The sequence below is a fragment of the Falco rusticolus genome, chromosome 9 (assembly GCF_015220075.1).
Source record: "Falco rusticolus isolate bFalRus1 chromosome 9, bFalRus1.pri, whole genome shotgun sequence".
In the NCBI taxonomy this organism is placed as follows: Eukaryota; Metazoa; Chordata; class Aves; order Falconiformes; family Falconidae; genus Falco; species Falco rusticolus.
This window is the reverse complement of record NC_051195.1, coordinates 18,632,978-18,655,715: the sequence shown is the minus strand read 5'-3', so window position 1 is coordinate 18,655,715 and position 22,738 is coordinate 18,632,978. Positions and strand designations below refer to the sequence as shown.

The 22,738-nt window shown below is 44.5% G+C and overlaps 1 protein-coding gene across 6 annotated transcripts in view; it reads right to left on the bottom strand.

The window, feature by feature from the left end:
• TET1 (tet methylcytosine dioxygenase 1) overlaps nucleotides 1–15,687 on the bottom strand; it is an 80,350-nt gene extending 64,663 nt beyond the window's left edge. For 5 of the 6 annotated variants that reach the window (XM_037401021.1, XM_037401024.1, XM_037401027.1 and 2 more), the window contains exons 1-2: nucleotides 15,473–15,687; nucleotides 4,688–6,740 (exon numbers count right to left, since the gene is read on the bottom strand). In XM_037401021.1, coding sequence (XP_037256918.1) covers nucleotides 4,688–6,619 — 1,932 coding nt within the window. In that variant the 5' untranslated portion in view covers nucleotides 6,620–6,740; nucleotides 15,473–15,687. Of the gene's footprint in view, nucleotides 1–4,687; nucleotides 6,741–14,496; nucleotides 14,694–15,472 lie in introns of those variants that run through there. The other variant, XM_037401022.1, reaches the window with a different exon arrangement.
• Between the last annotated feature and the right edge of the window lie 7,051 nt (nucleotides 15,688–22,738).

The window sequence follows — 22,738 nt, the reverse complement described above, 5'->3', positions numbered from 1 at the left end:
ATATCCCCTTACAAAACTCCCAAGTATCATATTCAAGAGGAGTGTTTTTATGCGCAGTCATTTTAAAATTTAACTGGCTTAAGTATTTCTGGAGTCTATTGTAAAATAAATACCACAAAGTCTAAATTTCTTGTCTGGCTAGAAAACAAGAATTCCATTTTGCTTTTATTTTTTTGAGATTTCGACACTTGGTTGTGTTCCAAAGCAGAGCAAACCTTTCAAAAATTCAAGAGGAGACAGATGGGATGTGGGAGACCAAAGTTCAAGCCCCTGGTCTGCATCAGGCAAAAAGCTCTAATCGAGCTGTTCTAATAATTCTCTCCCCACTTTGTAAGTTTTAAGCAGAAATTTCATTTGGAACCTTACAAAACTTTCCCCAAAAAATAGCTGCATCGAGACAGATAGTAGCTGTGAAAGCTTCCTGTTAAATCAGCATTTTCCATTCAAGGAACAGCTTACTGGAAAGTTCCCAACCAACTAACTGCAGCATCCTTTTTAAATATGTCTGGGTTTTCGGCAGCATGTTAAAAACCCACAAGCAAGCAGGCCCTTATTGTTATTTAATCTTTCCATGTTACTCAGATTACAGCTATTAAATAAGATGTCTCAAGACACCTTGGTCAACCCCAGTGAACTCAGGCTCAGTGACATGATTTTATTTCCAGTTTGTTGACTCCAGGTCCCACTAAATCTAACATGGTCCATTACCTAATACAAAATAAAGCTCTCCCTGCCCAAGAGGGGTGCCTGCCCAGGTAGGGCCTTGGCAAGCCTTGCAGAAAGCAGCCTTTGGAGATGAGGGCTCCTTTCAGCTGCTGGTTTTGCTGCAGACCTGTACGTTTATGGCCTTTCGGGCAAGAGGCATGTTACGAAACCCTGTAAGTTCACCTCAGTAATGGGAGCTGCTCAGCTTGGCACTCTCCCGGGCCAGGGCTGGGGCAATGGCTACACCCAGGAGAACACTGACCAGCTGGGAGCCAGATGAGATCCGAATCAGCTTGCCCAGCCAGAGCCCAGCACACCGTGCAGTCAGCTCGAGCGATGACTGCAAGCACCCAGAAGACAGCATTTTTCATCTCAAGTTTGTGCTGCTACATCTGCAACACCTGCCTGTGCAAAACAAGATTCCCTTTTTGAAGGAGAAAATAAAATAAAACATGGACCACCTTCCCTATCTACATGGTGGTATGGAAGCCTACAAAATCCTTGCCCCACACTGCGATGCACCCAGACAGCCTCGACACGTGTGACAATGCAATGGCAGCAAAGCAGACCACTTCTTGGAATGAAATACGCGTTTCGGTAGAAAGTAGCTGTGAAATAGCCTTCAGTAACTGCCACGCTATTTCAGAAAACAGCAGTCTTGGAAACACAAGACTAAAATGTGAAAGCATCACTCTCATGTATGTAAACTTGTCAAACCCTCTTTTCACTGTGAAGCATTTCCACGTTATTAATTCCGAGAGGCACAGTAACCCAATATAAAGCCTTCTTCCCCTGCTTTTCAAAGCTTGCTTACATTTATTTACTGGGCTGCTCTTTCAAAAAATTCAGTAAACAAGAAGTTTTTTCCCTACATATAGTTTAGAGTTTTTCTTTACCAACTGCTAAGCAAGCAGCCACAGTGTGAATCCCTCAGGAAGAGCAGCATCACATATAACAATATTGCTACACACAGGGGCTGTGAAATAGAGCCCACAATGTTTTATCCAGACTTTCATGATGTCACATCCCTGCAAAACCCATTACATTCAGCAAGGTAAAGTATCACTGAAGGTTTATGTGGATGTTATTTTTAAGTGATATTTTTCAAGACCAATATAGTTTTCAAATCTTTATCTGGATTATGTGTGAATTAATGAAAATAACAGTAATGTAACTAATACCAGCTCCAAACATGCAACCGATACTCTCTGAGGGTTGAATGCTTGTGCACACACGGGCATGTGCGTTGGAATATGCACTTCAGTCTACATTCACAGCTTCCACCAGCCAGGCCTTACCCCCTATAACTGTAAATCCACATAAGTTCTTAAGGAAAACCAACACCTCTTTTTTAAACAGCCTCCATGGACTGCCAACCCATACACCGGCTATCCTACAGCTGTTTAATGTACAGAGTTTTGCATTGTTTAGTTAGAATGCGGAGAGATAATTCCCTTTAAGGGAAAACAGCAATGTTTAAACTACGTTTATGCAGAGCATGTCCACCCCCTACACCCGCCTCCCAGTGAATCACCTCCAAAAAATGCTTACATTCCACCAACATAAGAGAGATTTGCAAGACTCTTCTGAACAAGGAATGCACTGAAGACAACCTCATTTCTCTTAACTATTATGTTCGCTTTCTATACCATGGACAGAGACCTACAGTTTTGGGTTTTACCCAGCTGCCTTGTATTTGAAACACATTACTGTCACAGAAGTCCCAGCTGTTGCAGTTCCAGTCCTACCAGTTTGGGAAAACACAATGGGATTCTCTTAAGGAGTGGTACAATCTTATCTAGAGGAGAGCTGCTGAACAGAGTGATATAGTGCTTCCCATCCCCCAACATCTCCCCCTCTGTATCTCAATGTCTTTAAAGAGCTCCTGTAACATATCTAAATTGTAGAAATACTTCCCTCTTTCATTTTCTCAGAGCACGGTTTCGAGAGATTACAAATGAGCCGAGGCTTGCTTCTAGGAATATCTGAAAAGGCACCAGGTTTCATTCAAATACAATTTCCTAAGAAAATACCTGACATGTTCTTAAATGTCAGGAATACTTCATTTCCTCCATGCAGTACTCTGAAGCTTCATACAAAATTTAATGAGAAATGGAGGCAGCCTCTGGTGCTGCTCTAAATGCATTGTACAAAACTGAACCAGTTTAATAAAATAAAAGCACACCAAAAAAAAAAGCTGTCAAAGAAAAGAATAAAAACAAGGAATCTCCCGTAAAGAAAGCAAAAGGAGCACCCAGAGAGGACAAAGGTGAAGGGGCAAAGCTAATCTGCAAGGAAGAGGTCAGCCTGAGCAACACGAAAAGAAGTATGTTTAGCCTGGAAAACAAAGGTTGACAGAAAAGCTGGAGTGCTTCCTTTCACCAACCCTGCCAAAACCCTTTTTAAAACATAGCTTTTAGATCACTTCCTACCTCAACTCCACCAATTCGCTCCATGAGCTTCTTCAATCCCGCTGACTAAATATACAAAAGGATGTAATGTCACTACTCTTTTGCTGTAAAAAGTCAGGATCCGTCTCTATCACCTTTATTGTTTTATTTTATATATATACATATATATAAAGTCACATTATAGCTGTCCCTGTGTCCCCCACCCTTTTTTTTTTTAGCATTTACAAGCAGTTGAGACACAAAGAGGTTTTTGAATGAACTCTGAGCCAGGCTGTTTAAACCTACTTCCCTAAACATTATAACTTAAAATATACTTCCCCCACAAAGGGAAATATATCATATCCCCTCGCTGCTGCAGCGCTTTTCTTTCTGCTTGTCTACCTTAAAAACAGAACGGACTTCTCTGCAAACCCTGGTAAGCACAGGACAGAGCAGTAAAAACAGGAGGTCTCCCGAGATCTCCGCAGCTGGCGGGAATTTCTACCTGCTGTAAGAACACGCTTTTTTAATGAAACTGCTATTGAGAAAGTTTTTGCAGGTGCATTCTCCCCAGCATGAACCACTCCACTCAGAGTACACACTGGCGCAGAGACTTGAACCTGTTTCCCACATCCCAAGGCAATGTCCAAGTGACTCAACTACCAAGACAGCGTCTCCCCCTCCGTGGCTCAGGTACTATTGGATCATACAAAGCAGAACACTCCCAGCAGGACGTGGCAGCACAGAGGCTAACTGCAGCTCAGAGGTCAGGGAGTTCAGTTGGGATGTGGGAAATCTATGTTCAACTCCCTACTTACCTGATTTAAAGCCTGATCTTGAACTGAAATGTCTCAGAAGGTCACTGCTGTTATCACAGGGGCATACAGACTGTCTTTTCCCCTCCTCTTTGTTCCAAAAGTAATGACCTGGGTTACAAAAGGCTGATGAATCAGAAAAATGAGTAAGAAACACAGAAAAAGAAAGTATGTATGGGGGATGTGGTAAAAGACAAAGGGAGACAGGCAGGAGAAGTGAAATGAGAGAAACAAAAGAATAGACAATTAGAAAGGCAGAGAGATGTGGAAGGGGAAAATGCAGCTACAGTTTGGTCCTGAGGTTTATAAATTTATTTCCACCAAATCTGGCATCACAAGCAAATTACTTTAACTGAATTAAAGAGCAAACAGTCTGCCTTCCTTTGCTTTTTAACCTTAAATATTATGAAATACAGACTCTCCCCCTAATAACTCAGTCTCCTAAAAAAATCCTCATTCCCCCCCTTCCCCACATTCTGCACTTAAGCCTTTCTCATCTCTTTGTGCCCTCAATTCATTCATTGTTTTGGCCAGTATCTGTAACACAGAGTTAAAGCCATACCTACCTCTGATTTTATGCATTTACACACCAGAAACAAGAATAACACCAGCTCACTTTAATCTACACCTCTACAGATGGCAAAAGAAAGTTACTATACAACCTGTTAGCTCCAACAGTAACCCTAAGCTCTCTAAAGCTGTATGTCCCTTTGCAGAACTTCAAGATGTACCGCAAGCCTCAAAAGAGTGCCTTAATTTGCAGCTTCTTTGGCTTACCTCAAAAGGTAACATGATTGGTGGTGGTGGCTTTTTCAGTTCTTCACATTTTCTCTTTTTACATATCCGGTGACTAGTTTTGCGTTTCCTGCAACAGCTGCATTCTTCACAATTTGTTTTCCGCAGACAGGGCTCACAGACTCCACAACGCCTTCGTTTCTTTTTCTCTAGCATAGGGAGCAGAGATGAATATGGAACAGGGTAACCACCAGCTGGATTTTTAAGAGAGGACGACCCTGAGGCCTCAATTGCTTCAGTGCTGTCGCTCACGTTGTCCTGAACCAAATTCAAGCTTACTCTGACACTTCCCAGCTGTGATGAATAATCATTATGCTGCAGTCTTGAGTCAGCTGGCAAATCCGCATTTATGGCTTTTTCTGAGGCAAGAGCAGAGATTTCCATGCTTGAAGGCAACTCTGAAATAAAACCTTCAGAGAATTGTCCAGAGCTTTCACCAGAGATTTTATCAACTGTGCTTTTTTCTAAAACTGAAGATAAAGTGGGGACATAACCTGAATTCAAAATTAATGTCTCTGCATCAATACATTTAACAAGCTGTTCAATGTCCTCCACTTCAATATTGTTTAAAGAGGTATCAGAAACTGGTTCACATACTGTAAATGTGGGGTTTGACTCAGATTCTGAATTCTCTCTTGTACAGCTCAAATCCAAATTTGAGTCAAGTTCTTTGTGAATGGGTACAAAATCCACAACTACCTTCATGTGGGATTCTGCAAGTGAGCTTGCACCTTCAAACCGTAAAAGCGAATTTGATTCAGTGGCAGCTACAGAGCTGGAATTTGAATCACTATCTTTATTCTCAGACTCTAAATCCCAGTCTGCCTTCAAGCAGGACTCTGCAAGTGAGCTTGCATCTTCTAATGAATGTTCTTGTGAGTTAAACTCAGAGGTAACTACAGATGCAGAATTTGAGTCTTGTTCTTCCCTAGGTAGCACCAGGTCCAACTCTGCTTCTATGTGGGATTTGGCAAGTGGGACCGACTCTTCTAACAGTACCATTGAGGTGAGGTCTGAGGTATCGACAGCACCAGAGTCAGGTTCTTCACTGTTAGGCACCAGATCGAAGGGAGTCTCTACAGACACTTTCAAGTTTGATTCAGAGGTGATTATGGAGTCAGAAGGAGAAGACGGAAGCACAAGTGCAGCATCTTCAACAAATACTTCAGCTGAACTACCTGTATCGAGATCGCTGGGTATCTGCTCACAGGACAGGTCTTCATGCTTGTATGTCACCTCTGACGTTTCTGTATCATTATCAGTTACCTGACTGCTTGGAATGGAGTTATTTGCTTCAGGTATTTCTACCTCTCCATCTTGACTAGCACATGTGGTAGCAGGCTCTTCACCTGCACTACATGGAGCATCTTCTACAGGCAGAGGCACTAACTCATTTTGTGCTAAATCTTCTTTCAAAACTCTTTCGCCTGCTTCAGCGCTTTTTTCTTCTACTGCTGCCAGGGCTTCTTGTTCATGTTTTTCCTTTGTTTCTAGCCTTTTTTGTACTGCAGCTTTCCTGGGTTTTGCAATTGCTGGAGTTTGGGACAATCTACGGGAGAACGATCGGTTACGGAGAGACATTGTAAAGCCATTGATGTTGAAAGAATCCTGGTTATGAAAGAGGATATTGTCAGCTTTGTCCAAACTCACCCAAGATGCTCCAGACAGGGCTCTGGTTACACTGCTTCTGAGAAGTCTACCTGAAGAGCTCATGATTGGTTTCTTTTCTTGCTGTTTTTTCTTAACATCTTTTTCTTGCACTGGCTTTTTGCCTTTTCCAGAACTAACAGCTTTTGTGGAAGCCTTTGTGGTTTTCTTTCTTACTTGGCTAGATTTCTTTTTGCCCTGGTTAGTTTTCCTTTTACCTAACTCTTCCTTTTTGACTATTCTGGAAGGCCTCGCATGGTGAGCCATGTCTGCGGAGTAGTAGAAATGTTAAGAGGAGAGATGGAAAAAAATCATGAGCTCTTGAGAGAACTTTTCAATAGAAAACCGCATACTCCCATTGCTGGTCTCTGGTGCTACAGCATTAACTCTGAAATAGAAAGAGATAAAAAACAGCTTTAACATAACCCTAATTAATGAAGGGTGCATATACACTAAACCAACCCTTTTTTAATATTTAAAAGTACACAGGTAGAATTAGAAATACTGGTGTTGGACATAACGTTCAATTAACACGAAAGCTTTGAAAATATTAGCATATTGCAAAATGGAACATTTAACACAAACGAAAAAGCAAATGGAGCTCAACAGGAAACATCACATGTTTACTGTTTTATGTCAGTTCTAAGAAGTTTGAATTTTCTCAGCCTTATTAACAGTTTATTAACCACCTCTCCCCTTGAGTAAGAACAGGTAAAGTTTACATCGTTATGTTCAACGATCACTGTAAGGACATTCAGGAAAAAAAAAAAACCACAGCTGAGTTTACTTTGTGTGTGTGTACACACTCATACACCATCACCAGGGCATCCTTCATTCTTTTACTGCCCATCAGCTGCCCACCACGTTACAATTCCAGATCAAATGGGAGAGGTAACCAACTCTCTGAAGATGTCTAACTTAGTGTTACTCACAGGGGAGCTGAACCAGGGAAGAATTGCTGTTCCCAATGTCATCTCCCAAGATAAGATACTGGTGCATGGTGTTATATTGCAAGCCTTGATTCCATCCTGCCTAGCGATTTCAAACGTATTATGCAGGCAGTTGTCTCTGCTTCATCATCATGACTACTAATATATTAGCCCTCAACAGAATACCATACATTTGTCCTAAGCTTTTGTCCCCAAATACAACTGCGATGCGGAAGTCCCCAACTCCCCAAATACAATTCAGTCATCTCAGAAGATACAACAGAATCTTCATGCTCCAAATCAATATCCTTCAAGATGGGTTGGGTTTTTTTACATGTAAAGCAATTCTCATCAGTACATAGTTTCTAAGCACATGGTGCTTTTAAGTGAAGGCTTTTAAAGCTTTATTTAGCTGTCTGAATAGATCAGATGAGTAGACAAGGGCAGCCTAAAAATGGGAGCAGGCAGAGCAAGAGGCTCTGTAGCATCAGGCCGAAAGGTGCCCTCCCTTCGTCGTCATTCCTTTAAATTCCTTGAGCTCAAAAATCAAGTCAGCTACAGGCCACCTACACCTCACTAATGGGAAGAGGGAAAGAAAAGGAAGAACAAGAAAAACAGGGATGATGTCTAAAATTCTGACCCCTACAGAAAGTAAAAAGGGGGGGGGGGGAGGGGAAGAGAGAATCCTAGATTCCAAAGAAGGTAAAAAAGGGAAGAAGGGTGCTACCAGGCTCCTGACACCACCACTCCTTCCTATGACCTCAACCCCACCTTGAAGCCAGCAAGGTGATCTTATGGAGGCTACACTTGCCCACAGCCTGGTCTGAGCTCTGCAGATGGTGGGGAGAGCTACACTAGTGTTGCCCAATCTACTTAACACCCCAGAAACGTTTAATGGTACTACACTGGCCAGGTTTGACTGGCACAGGGCATGTGAAGGGCAGGCTCCACAAGCAGAACAGACCCCCAGACCACAAAAAATATCTACAGCAGAAGGGATGCAGAAAGCTTAAAACTACCTGCAGCAAACAGCACTGCACTCCTCCAAGATAAGCTCGTTAGCCTGCCGAGGGGATGGTCCAGCACAGCCAACATGCACCGCCTCTCTGTGGGACCACCAGCTCCTGCTGCTCCCCAAACCAGCACGCTGGCAGCGAGCTTGTTTCTGACTGCCTCAGCAGCCTGCCCAGTGGCCACAGTACCTACCAAGGCTAAGAGTAACTCCCCAAACTCTTTTTGAATAGCTTATTTAAAGCTTTTTGAAGCCTAGGTCTTGTTTATTCAGCAGTAGTAAGCTGATTGATCCTGTGTACTACAACATATAAACCAAGTATCTTACCTAAAGATAAGATTATTCTGTATCACATCTTTATATTACATATCAGGTGAACGTTATTACTGGGACAGCAGTTTTTCCACACACTCAAATACCATTTTAGAGTCAGCGCTGCTGTACAAGACAAGGCTAAACACACTTCTAAGGTCAGATCAGAAAACAACATATAAATAATACATTATATTATTTATATGTTAATAATATACATTTACATGTCATAATACAATAGTATAATATATAATTAATATGTTATGTGTTAATAATATATGCCAATGTAATAGATAACAAAATAACACCCAAACATGCAATAAACAAGCTAACTGCATCCCTCCTCCATCACAGCAAAACATCCAACCTGGAGAGACTAAGCAGACACGTGCAGTTGTTTATCATTGCGCATAATGCTTCAAAGGCCACAGAAAAGGAGACCTGAAGAGCTCCTGCAGAAATGCACTATACATAAAGCTGGGTCAGACACTGAAACAGCAAAATAAATACAAAGCTGAAAGGAAGGTAATCCGAGTCCATTCCTCCCCCTACCCTTCTCTGGAGACACACGGGGGAAGGGGGACACGGCCATTACTAGTCACTCCATGAATCAAAGAGGACCTCGGCATCACGTCAGCAGGTCCATGAAATAGTTGTTGGCAGCCTGCAAAAAGCTTCCCCAGTTTCTTGTGGTTTTGACAGAGACTGGGCTCCTCATTCCAAAGGATAGCCTGGAGGGCTGCAAAACCAGTTGGAAGCAAGCAGCAGATCTGTAGCCATTAGCGGCCGGGCTACATAACAGTGGCAGGAGAGGAAATGTGAGCTACTTGCAGAGGCTATAGCCAGGAAAGCAAGGAGGAAAGCAAGCAAACAAGGAGAGCCAGGCAGCATGGGAATGTGTGAATCAGGAGGGGGACTGAAGAGATAAAAGTTTTTTTCTCTTTATCAGCCCTGAAACAGAAGCAGAATGTCAAGAGGGTACGGGAGATCTGGAGTGGAAACAGAAACTGGATTTTTGAAGATAACTGTATATAATGCTTCGCTCCTATTATTTCTCTACATAAGCAGTTGCCACTGCTGTTGTAGAAGTTTGGGAAGTGTGATCATCAAAATTATCAATTAGAAACTTCACTTATAACAATTCTGTATTTTTTTTAAATCATCATTATAATTACATGATAATACGACTGTACCTGCATTTGGAAATTGCAACATGGTTGTTTCAGAACTGAAGAGACAAGACCATCCTGTTTTGGTTTTTGTGGGTTTTTTTTTCTTTTAACACAGAAAAACATACCTGCCTAGCAAGAATGTAGGAAAGCATCAAAGCCAGTGTTGCTTCTTTTCAGGGCCAAAATTAGAGGCTATAAGCATGGAGTGGTTGAAGACTTCCCTTTTTCTTGGAAAGCACAAAATGCTGATATTTGTAGGAAACTGGCATTTAAATGCTGCAGTAAAGAAGATGGCAAAGGCTGCTAGTATTTGTATTGCTCAGAGATGACAATATGGGGCACAAGAACAGCAACAGTTTTATACATGTTTCAATTTGCCACTGGAGTGAATTTAGGTTTTCCAGAAAAGATCCAGAAAAGACCCCCTGAAGGAAAAAAAAAAAATCTTTCTTTTTTCCCCTCCAGTTAATACTAGACTTCAGTTACATTTGTCTGGGACTTTGAACACCTGACCCCCAAGGTGACTGCAAGCTCTTGGGAGAAATGCCGATCAGCAAGAAATCTTTGCTTCCCTTAAAGAAAGCCCACAGTCTTTATGAATACTAGTCCACCACAACAACCTTAACCACTAGGTAAAAACTGTCTAATGCTTTTTAAATAAAGTGTCTAATAAAACTAAATTACATTGTTATTTCTTTGTTTACCCTTCCACATTTAGGACCAAAATACTAGGTAGCTACAAGTTTAATACTAAAGTCTTGTTTTCTGTAACATTAGGAAACATTTTACCTTCCCTTTTCCATTTAAAACACTGGACATGACTGTTGATGCCTGCAGCAGCTGCAAATTGCCTCACATCATTTCTTAAGGACAACGAATTACTATCATATTGGTCACATTTCATAGCAAGAAATCAATTATATTTCCAAAATATCTATGTTGACTTAGCAGGATTATCAAACATAAACCTCATGGGGCAATATAACAACTTGGCAGTTCTCCACCATCCTGGACAGAAACAAACTTACTTCGGTGCTCTCTTCTGAAAGCCAAATCAGGCGGGACCTACCATAACCTCCCTGAGAGCAGAGGACAGGCATCTCTATGAAGTAACACAGGTAATATGCGCAGGAGGGTTTGCAGGGAACTTCCCCAGATAATAACAGTGCATCCCGAAGCTGTCTGTTACTTGAGCTGACTTATCTCTTCTAATTCATGTGCAAAGCTGAAAGCTGGTTTTAAGGTCAGTTGCTTAAGTTTTGCTCATTCACAGTAATAAATCTGGACCAATCCCACCGACTGCTATAATCCTCAACAAATACTGCTAAAAAGCTAATCAAGGGCTAAACCTTTTAGTCCCATCTTGGTCAAAATTCCAAATAATTATAATGAGAATTTTGCCTACAAAGTAATTGGGGAATTTAACCCTATACTGCTGGAAGGCTTCCAGAAAAAAAAGAAAGAAAATCCAGTCCAAAACACTCTCCCTGCTTTTCTTATTTACTTTCCCCGTACACAAAAGGATAAAAAAAAATAAAGCAAGTTTTCTTTATAGAGGTAATGTCCATCAAGATTCTGATCCATAACTTGATTCTTGTTGGAAGATGGGGGGAGAAAGAGAGATTAACTCAAAATGGTGGCAGCTTTATTATGGCATCATGAAAGACAGCAAGTGACCCCTGAACAAACACAGGTGCATGGGGAAAAATAATGACCCAGCTACGACTAGTTGAGCTTGGTTTCACTATGTCAGATGCACTAATTAAATAAATTTTGTTCAGTGTTTAGGTATCTTTTTAAAAGTCACTTGAGATTGGTCTGACAGGGAAACAAGACCTGGAAGCTTTCATAAAAGCCACTTAATAATGCACAGGTCCCAAGCAATAAGGCCCACAATCTGACTTCGAAGTTGTCACTCAAGCTCATATCTACAACTCTGAATTGAAAAGCATCTCATCTTCCAGCAGCAGATGCTCTACAGGAAGACACAAGAGACACCCAAGATGACAGACACCGGAAAATCTGACCCTCATGTTAGACGCAAAAGCTTTTTCCAGTCTTTTCAGGATTATGACATATCAACTGCCTATTCTTCCCAGCTGCACCGATGTCAACCTGCTTTTAAAACCCGCCTAATTCCCTGCATCTACTGATAACTCTGCACAATACTTTGTATATGAAAAGAAGGGAAATGGGTTAGGAGGAGGGAATTAGCTTTAATTTTCCCTTTCCCCCCCTTCTTCAGTTCCATTTAGTTTTGGTTAAGAAATAAAAATGAAACTTCTCATCTGCCTTCTCAGTACTGCGAGTGACTTCATACAGAGTCTTGTAAAGAGGCCTCCCCAAGTTCCCTGTGCAGAGGCACCCCCAAAGTCCCCCCCCACTGACTGTCCCCAAGATGTCTCTTCCCGCAGTCCTGTTTCGCATAATGTTTCTATACTCTGACACGTCATTCAAGAACACTTGTTTTCCGTTTTACTACGTGTAATTTCTCTGCTTTGCTTTACAGGATTATGCCACTCTTAAGGCAACGAGGCATGCCTTAGCCACATATATTAAACTTTGAGTTAAGTCAACCCTTTCCAGTAGCATAACTGCAAATCTGGGACAGGCACTGCAGGATGCCACCTCAGTTTCACACAGACAAAGGCACACACTCAAAGCATAATCCTTTTCCCACTGACATCAGTGACACAAGATGATGTTGAGCAGACCAAGCACCAAGGCTTTCCTCCTGAATTTTTGTCCTTGCTGGACCCGGAAGGCCACCTCCGTGCTTGGATTGTAAGTCTGGATAAGGCAGGGCTGCCACCGCATCCTACTTCTCTCCAGTACATGGGAAGCTGAAGACTGCTGTGAAATACATCCTCTCAGTGAATTCAGCAAGAGATGTCAATGTTTAACATTTTGCAATGTCATGACTTCATGCACCTTGGAGCCTGCACAGCGAGTGAAACGGATTTTAAAAAATAGCACCAAAAAAAAAAAAAAAGCCCTCCTGGGTTAGGAAAAGCTCTATTATATTAGAACGATTTAAAAAAAAAAAAAGAAAAAAAGAAAAAAGAAAAAAGAAAAAGTGTGGCAAGGAACCACACATGCTTAAACCACAAAACCGGATTAAGCCTCAAACAACTGGCACCAAAAATCCATTGTGAAGACTCACACCGCATGTGCAAGTATCCTCCCCCCCAGCCCAGGCAGGAACATGGGCTTGCTTTAAGCTCTGTTCAATGTAGCCAAACACTGACCTTAACAGAGGGAATGCTAAAAAGTAAAAATATACCAAGTAATTTCTAAGGGTTCTCCAAATGAAGGCCCATTCCACCAGAACACTCCAGGTACTTTTGAATACAAAAAAGCACAAGCAAAACAAACAAAACCCGTCAGCTAATCATATGCCTCTAATTCTACATTTATGCTGCTTCAAACACTGCATTTCTTTTTTATAACATTTGACTGCATTCTTCAGGGGTTTTGCCTTAAAAGAAAAAAACACTAACTGAATCACCTTATCTCAAACTCAATTAAAAGAAGGGGGAGGTGGAGGGAAGAACCTTCAGGCAAAGATTAAGCCTGGAAAATTTCAGCCTGAAAGGTGTTTTGAAATGTAAGTAACTGAAAACAGAAAGCAGGATGGAAATGCTTAGGCCAGCTTTAACAACCCTGGGTAGCACGCCAGCCAGCCCTAATAAAACACTATCAGTGGAGATTTTGAATTACTACACAGTGAAGACTTAGGTTTTACAGAAACCCTAGGTATTAGAAAGTTCCTCAGTACACCCCACTTTGAATTCACCCCCAATTACCTGCTTTGTGCCACCCAGCCTGTCCTTGTCTCCCCCAGCACAACCAACCCCTCTTGTCCAGAAGGACTGAACATCATCCCAAGAGCAACCACCACCCATCCTTGTGCTGCCAGGAAACCGGTTCTGAAAAGCATCAGCCAACCTTCTCCCCTACAGTCAGGGCTGACCAGGCTACCCGCCCAGTTTTGCCCAGACCAAATATAAATGTGAAGTTCTCTGGATTCAATCTCTACTCCTAATTCGTGTTGACTGGCATTAATGAAAACAAGGTGATTATGGCTCAGTATAGCCTTCTGCTTCTCCACCAGAGTACCTTAAAAACAGTATCGAGAACAGCTGCGAAGAGCTACTATTTGGAAGATTATTTTTTTATTATTATTTCCACAGGTTTCCCCACTTGCTTTAAAATTTAAAGAGGCACCTTTGCCCTAGAAGTCTGCTCGGTCACATTTAGATACATAAGGCTGCAGTACATCTCTGCCCAGTTTTGCCATTCCGTATTAACACCTCCAAAAAGAGCTCTCTGGCCAGAGCCACGCTGGTGCAGCCCCCTGCCCCGGAAAGGGTGCATGCACAGCCATCGGGGTGCTCCTGACCCGCTCTAGACGCCTACTTGCATGTTCCCCTCTCCTCCTTAAAGAAGTAGCATCCCACCACGCCGGGCTGCTGCTGCACAGGCCAAAACACAAGTGATGCGGACTACGTTGCTCTTTAAATATCTTTGGGGTGCAGCAGGCCGGGCCGGGCACACGGCGGGCGCGACTCCTTTGCCTACCGCTGCGCCTGGGCCCTTTGCGAACCCAGCCTGCGGACCCAGCACGGCGCGCCGCTCGCCCTCCGGCACCAGCAGCCATGCCTCGGTAAGGTTAACCCGTCCTGCCTCCCGGCAGGCCGCCTGCTCCTTTCTCCTTACCCATCCCATTCGGTGAACCGCATCCTTCTCCCCTGGCTCCATCTCGAGCACGGCAGGGACCATCCCCGCCAACACCAAACCTCCAGCTGCCAGCAGACCACCGCCGCCTCTCCCCAGCTCCCAGACCAGCTGGGTAGGAGCTCAGCGCCCCGGGAGCACCTCGGGGGCTGCCGCCCCGCCGGGCTCCGGCTCCGTCAGTGCAGGCAGGCGGACCCCGGGGGGGAAGGGAAGGGGCAGGGGCAGGCAGGGCCCGCCTAGGGGAGAGGCAGCGGCTCCTCGTGGCCCGGCCCCGCCGCTGGCCGTGCCCCCCCAACCCCAGAAGCCCTCCCCGGGGCTGCAGACAATGGGGCCGGCCGCAGCGGGAGCGCTGGGGACCCGCGGCGCCCATCCGGACGCGCCCGGCTTCTGCCGCGGCGAAAGCAGTAAGCGGCCCCCGGGGGTGCGCCCCCCGGCCCCGCACGCCACCGGCACTCCGGAGGATGATGTTGCCGCCCGGCCCTCGCTCGCCTGGGCTTTTTTCGGGGGAGGGCAGCTGCGGGGTTGTTCCGGCTGCCCGGGAGCCCCTGCTGCCGGGCAGGGTCCCTTTTAATTGTTCCCTGCCCTCCGCGGAGGCTGCAGGCAGTTTCTCTCGCCTGGCGGGTTTTTCCAGGCAGGCTCTGGCTGCTGCAGCGCAAACACGCTCCAGCACAGCCAGGGAGACCGGACTTTTTTGCTCTTTCGGCCAACAAACTACGTTTTGCATATGAATAACCCCCAGCCTGCCCGCCTGCCTCCCTCCCCGCCTCGGAACAGCTCCGAGCCCGGCCGCGGAGGTACCCCTGCCCCCCCAGCTCAACTTTGCACCGAGCCAAGCAGCTAAGCGGGAGGGGAAGGAGGGAAAAATAGGGAGAGGGGGGAAAGGGAGGGGGTCCGAAAGCAGGGGTCTCCGTCCCTCCCCCCCTCCCCCAGCAGCCCGGGACCGGTCCCACACACGTACCAGAGCTGCGGCGCGGCCAGCCCGCAGCTCCAGCTCACAGGAAGGGGCGATGCTGGCATGGCTTGTCGCCCCGCACTCGGAGGGGGCGAGGCGCGGTTCACGGCCCGGGCCCCCACGGGCGGGCGGCTCCCATGGCGCGACGAGCCCAGGCGCGGGAGAGGGAGCCCCGGGCCGCGAAACGTGCTCTCGGCGGCGGCGGCGCGCGTCGCCCCTGGCCGGACCCTCCGGGAGGGAGCGGGGAGGGGGCGGCTCGGCGGGGCGCTCGCCGCACCGAGCCCTCCCGGCAGGCGGCAAAACGCGCCCTGGATCCCCGCGGCTGGAGCGGGATTCGCCGCGGCCCCCACCCCACCTCCGCGCTGCGGGGCGAGCCGGCAGCGGCGGCACTGGGGCTGGCCCGGCACGGCCCCCGGGGACAGCCAAGGTGGCGGCCGCCTCTCCCCGCCTGCCCCCCGGGAGCCGCAGCTGGCGTGCCAGGCTGGTGACGGCGGGGATTGTTTAACAACAGCAAAAATAGATAAAATGACGATAATAAGAGAAAAGGCGAATTATTCCGTTACTCGCAGAGGCTGCGGTTTGACGCCGCATACCTCCCGCTCAGCAGCGGAGGTGACACCTCTGAAATCATCCCTTGTTTTTGTGCTGGAGGAGGGAAAGCCTGCTCAGCGGTGACGGGCGAGGGGTTCGCCGCGGGCTGGGGCAAACTCCCTTCCCTTTACACGTGCCGTCCAGCAGGGCCCTCGCACCCCGGCGTCCACCCGGGACCGGCCGTCCACGAGTGGAGAGCACACACCCAGAAGCATGGGGAAGATGCTGGCCGAGAGTAGGAAGGGCAGCTGAGCCACCCTCTCCCTCCTGCAAGGAGGAAAAAAAAAAAAAAGTCAGCCTTGCTCTCCCCATCCCCCACCTCATCCATGAAAAGCCACTGATAATATTTGCTGCTCCTTCCCAGAGGGAGCCGGCTGAGCAAAGTGTTAGAGGAAGAGGAAGAGTCAGTCCAGCCTTCTTACACTACTCACTATCACTACAGCCTTTCCGTCAGAGTGGAAAGCAGGCCATCAAGTCTAACATCTCTTCAGACTGGAAAACAGATGTTGGAAATGGGATCTATAAAACAATATACCCATGCAGTACTCTTTCAAAAAAGCTTCATTATTATCAAGTCTCTAGCTCCTGTCGTATAAAATACTTAAAATGTGAACCAACGCATCCAAATACAAGCCTGCAGAAAGGCTTTTCTGCTGCATAAAAAGAAAGCAGCACCGTCCACATCCACTCCTGTGAAGATGCTTTAAATGCCAGTGTTTTGCTAACTACTTCAATCGGCATGTGGGAAAGGAGAAGCGGTGGCACAGATCTGCACATAGTGTTAGGGCTGCGGTTCAGTGCCGGTGGGTAGGTAGCCTTCACCAATCTGTACCTCCATCCTCTTGTCTCCTCCCACTTATACTCCCTGCAGTGAAAAAACACATATGGTCTGGGAATCTCAGCCAAGCTCACAGACATTTCAGATGCAACAAGGTGAAACCAACACCACACACACCTAGTTTTGAACATTTGGCTGATCACCTCTCAGTGGCTGGTAAGTTTAGGAATGCACGAGTCCTCTTTGCTGGGTGTAACCATACTATCTCCTAATCAGTCCGAAAGTTTGCTGAGAAAACTGCTTTTCTAGAGGCCTGGATAGCAAGACTTCTGTCATTCCAAAGATCTACCCTGCTAAGAGAAGAGATAGCACAAGCTAGTTTCATAAGCTAAAATAATAGATTATTTGAAAAGTAAAAAACTATTGTTCTCAAAGTGCTGCACACAGCAAAATTAGAAGGAACTGGAACTGTAAGATGAAGCCCCACAGAAGCTGAGTATTTTCTTGGGAAGACAGTAATAAACTGGAAGTTGTGGGCTTGAATAAAATGCATTCTGAGAAATTAGTAACTGATGAAAGCAACAAGCAATAAGGGCCAAAGCTGGGTTAGAATAAGCAAGTTAATGGGAGCACCCAAACACTGACATGTACAATCACAGCTCCATTAAAGACATGCTAAAGGCTAGGAAACATACAAGAATTACTTGAACAGAACAACTGTCCATGTTCACCGCCACAGACATATATGCTCATGGTCATTTTCATCAGTAATAAATATCCCAGGAAGCATGGAGCAACAGGTGACAATCTTTCCTAGCAACACTAAGATACTCAGCCTACCAAGACAAGCTAGGTATAAACATTTGGACAAAGATCTCCCAGTAATGACTGGCTGGGCAACAAAATAGCGGATGAAATCCTTTCACTAAAATGCAAAGTGAGGCATGTGGGGGGAAACATGGAAGTCACAGCCCCTGAATTAAGTATTACCATTCAAAACAGAGATCCTGGTACAGTGACAGATACTTCCGTGAAACTGTTCTGTGTGCTCAAGTGGAGCACTAGGAATCGTTACAAAAGAAGGGGAGAGCAGAACAGGATACATCACTGCACCATCATTATCTAGTCCAGATCTATTGTCTGCTCACATCTTTAATATAACATGCAGTTCTGCTTAAAAAAGTGCAAAGTGGAACTTCAAAAGCCACAGGGAAATGTAGCAAGGGTGGCCAACTAAACACACCAATATTTTCAGCCTGGAAAGAAGGCAATCTGGGTGAAATGCCAACCAATATATTATAAAAACCAGAGCAGGATAGAAAGTGTTATCAGAGAGTGAACACACAGTTTCTCTAAAGTAGAGGATATCAAGCCAAATTATCAAACAGACGCATCAGAACAGAAGACAGCTACTTCTTCATGCAATGTGTTATCAAACCATAAAACTCACTGCTACAGCACTATGTAGATGCTAATAACTTTATAGGTTAATTTTTTTTAAGCAAAATGGGAAAAAACAGTTAAAAGCTACTTAACATAAAAGTATTATTTTAACTATACGTTAATGGAAGCTGGAAGACCATGTTGCAAAAACAGCCCTCTATGTGACCCGAGCCTTCTTCCCTGTATACGTGGTCTTCAGGGTAAAGTTTTCAGCTGGTGGACCTTTGGCCTAGCACAGTGCTACCATCCCTGTGTTTTTATCCAGAATAACATGCAAATCAGTACATAGCTACAGAATGATTAAAACCAGACAACACAGTAGCAAAGAACACAGTGCACAAACCTGTAAGTAGTTCTACATTGCAAGCAGTACAGAAAATAGCGGAGTCTGTGGGGAGTATGAGAGACCTGCAAGGGGTAGCTGCTCCTCAAGGGATAGGGAGCCCCACACAACAGCCAGCAGGACAAGGACCTCACTAGCCAGCACGCAACCCCACTGTACACACACAAGGTAAACAGGACAGGCCATAGGGTGGTATCCAGATTCAGCCAGCAGTCCAGATAATAAAACAGCTTTCAAGAGATGAGGCAGGTCTGGAACTGAACTAAGAACTCAATCTGCAAATCAGAAGCAAATCTTATAACCCAATGGGTAAGCAAAGTTAAACACATTCCAAGTATAAATTGAACAGGGCCCATAATAACTAAGCAGAACAAAGACAAAGCTCCAACTCACCAAGACCCACAGCTTAGCCAGGGCTGTGCTTTAATAGAGCTCCTGGGCGGGGGACAGAGGATGTGGGTGCGGGCCCCAGGTGCAGCTGGTTGTGTCCATTAAGACCTATTAGTGCCCTCAGGACCCTGACAACAGAACTACTCAGGTATATGGTCCCTAAATCAGTCCTGCAGTTATCTGGATCAGGTCTCTGCAGCAGGCATGGCATCAGTCCAGGTGAGGGAAGGTTAGACATGTCACTGATGCTGAACCTAAGTTAAGCCCTCCACAAACCAAAAGCTCTAGGAATTACGTTGCAGAGACACCTATGCTGCTTTGTAAGGGAAAGATTGGATCTAACCAGGCCTATCTCAGCTAGCCCTGCCTCCCTTGTAGTGGAAACGTGATGCTGAGACTTTAGAGCTGGCTCCCTGTGCAATTACAAAGCACAGATTACAGCATTTACCTTGCAAGTCCTCCCTCATGTTTGTTACCTCAGACTGCAGTGTGACAAAGTGACTGGCCTGCTCCCAGACCAGATGTGACCCAGGAAGCTATATGCTGCACTGATGTGGTGCTGTGCCTGCGAACCCCGCTGAAGACAAGCCAACCACTGTTAATGCCTTTGTATTTGTAATACAGATGATGAGATAAATCACCCACAGCATTGTTAGTTGGCAGTATCTGAAAGAGAAAAGTCTTGAACAACATGAGTTTAATGCAGAAACTCTTGAATTCTAATTGTGGTTTTGACAATGACTTCCTCGTTTAGTCTTTCTTGGCCCTGGTTCTGTAGATAGTTATCTAGCTGCCTGGTTGGCACTGAAAGTAAGCTAACATTTGTAATCACGCTGAACACAGACAGTTTAAGTGTTAATACCATTTTACGTTAATTAAGGCCAGAAAGGACTATGATTTCATCTTCTGACACCTATTACACAGGGCTATGGCATTTATTTAAGTATTTCCAATCAGATATTCCTGACCTGTGGTGGACAGCAGTTTGTCTTGTTTCTATTTTTATTGGAAATCTTGGCCCTTATTTCACTGCATGATTGTGCATGAGCAATACAAAGCATGAGTGCAGAATGACTGCAGCCAGTAAACGCTACATCTGAGAAGACATGGCTAATACTGCATGCACCAACCCAATATTTTTGGAAGCTTCAAGTCTACTGCACTTTTGTCGTAAGCCACATACCAAAGGGCATAAAGTGCACACCTCTTCCCTGCACCTGGAAGAACAGAAAAGGCCTGCTTAGCTAGAGAAAATTGGCACCTTGTATTTGCAATCTCAATGACTTCAGAGAGTCAAACATTTCTGTTCCTTAAAGACCCCACCTGACACCCTACAGGTGGGGACAGAGGGTGCCAACAGGTGTTAATGGCCTTCACCTGTCTCATCTGGGGCCTCCACCCACACACCTGGTCCATGGGCCCAGCAGCAACATTTAAGCAGAGGCCTTGGCCAAGCAATTGCTTGCTGTATAAGCAATGTTATAAGTGTGGTTGGTTTGAGTCCTAATTTTGGTTTTGTTTCTTGTCTTGATCTGGCTGCTAGATGAACCTCAGACTTGTTTTGGGCCTTATCTTCTGTTGTTCCTCACTTGCCTCTCCAGATGAACCCTGGGCTTGCTTTGTGACCTTGTGTGACTGTTGATGGAGCCTCTTCCCAGCACCCAGCTCTGCCTGCTCTGTGGTAGGGCTGTGCTCTGTTGGTGAGAATATTATCCATGTATCCATGTTGTGGTCACCCTTGACTCCTAACTTGTTTCCCCTCAGAAAGCAGTGCTGTGTTGTCTGCCTGCTAACAGAGATAAAGAGAGCTCAGGATGCCACATTGACAAAGAATTGTGATTTCCTTAAGTATTTTTAATCTGCAAGCTGTAATTTGTGTTGCAGAAGAAGAAGAAAAAAATTCTTAAATTCCTGAGTCTCATGTGCAAAAAGTTCTGTACTTCTGGGGGTTTTTGATATGGTTTGGGGCAAATGAACAGACAACTACACAGGTATTATTTTGGATCGCTCACTAGTAGACACCAGAAGCAAGCGTAAAGGGTAAAAAAAGTAAAGTAAAATGTTTCTTATGCCTATAGCCCAGAGACATGACACTTCAGGATAATTTGTACAACTGTCTCAAAGCAGAGCTAGATGTACATCAGCATTTTAAGAGCACTGAAAATAATCTGTTCAGTAACAACTGCCATGAGAATAGCTTACCTAACCTTAGCATTGATATTTATTTCAGTTGATAAATATTTGAAATATCTTTACAGAAGCAAGCATCCTCAACAACAAAAAATATCAGAAACAAATTACAGCTATTAATGAAGCTACCTGCCTGCTTTTATTTGTCTTCACGTTAGCAGCTCTGCTCTTGAGTACCTTGACGTTAATGTCTTCCCCTGTTTATCATCAATCTGCCAGGGAAGGATGACATAGTGTCAGGCACAAGTGTAACCTGAGTGTAACCAGCATTAAAAATGCTGATGACTTTTAAGAATGGATCATAAAAGAGAAGTCATCAGAGAAATTCTGTGAAGGGCATAAACACTTCAAGGCAAAAAAGGTGAAGTGAGAGCAGTAAGAAGGCTAAGACTTGAAGGCACAAATAGTGAGCTACTGCAGAAGCTAGTAAAGAAAACAGAACTTCAGAGCATTTTATACCAGCAAGTATCTAAAACCCCTAGCTATACACATAAAGCTTATTGCTGAATTCCTTTGTGTGTTGGTATATCTCTATGAGATGTTCTGTTTAATTTTGCAATGCATGTTTCTTACTGCTTTCCTAAACAGCATGCACTCATGGTGCACGCTTGCCTAAATTACAAGGGCTGACAAAGTGTCTTCCTGAAATATCTTGCCTGTATCCAAAAGAAGTAACAGCCCCTTTATGCAGTTACCTGATTTTTCTAGTCACTGGTGGAACTCTAGAAACTGGATGACTTTCAGCTGTTAGTGTAGTTGCAACACTTTTCTGTGTGAAGTCAGTAAATAAAGTTTTTACAGTTAGAGCAGTATGATTGCTGGGGTGGGGGGGGGAGGCTTTTCCTGAGTAGAATCCCAAAAGAATACAAACTGTCTGGGGAAAACTGCATCAACAGTGACTTAAGCTTGCTTCAATAACTCACAGCACAGTTGCTTTTCCATTACAGACTTAAATATCAGAGTGACTTAGCCAAAAATTATGAATTTTCTAGGTATAACAAAAAAGGCGAAAAGGCTTGAGAGTCTTCTGCTATAAAGGACTTACTTTGCTTTTTCCAGAAGAAATGTGTCTACTTTTGCTACGTATTTTTTTATTATTGGAAAAAATGTGTACTTTAGCAGCCATTTTCTAAATATATAAATGACATAATGATCAAACAGAGCAAAATAGTTTTCCCAATGCTGAAGCAACCTTAATTTTAAGGAATGTAATGTGTTAAAGGGAAAAATGAGTAATTTCTGTTGAAGGCAGTTTGACACAAGCAGAAAGAAAAAAACGTTCCAGCAATTTTTTTTTTAAATAGGTTCATTTTACTTGTGCAAATGTTGAGGTCTGTTTGACTGTTTCCTCATGTTAAAAAACTGACATTTTTAAAAGGGTTTTTGGTATATGAAATACTTGACACTCAGGTCAGGATGTATGAGGCAAAAAGTGTATGAGAGATACATGAGTAACTGCAGAAAACAGAGAAAAGCTGACAGCATTAACTTTCACACCAGTGTCTAGCATCAAGTGTCATCTCCGTCCTCACACCAT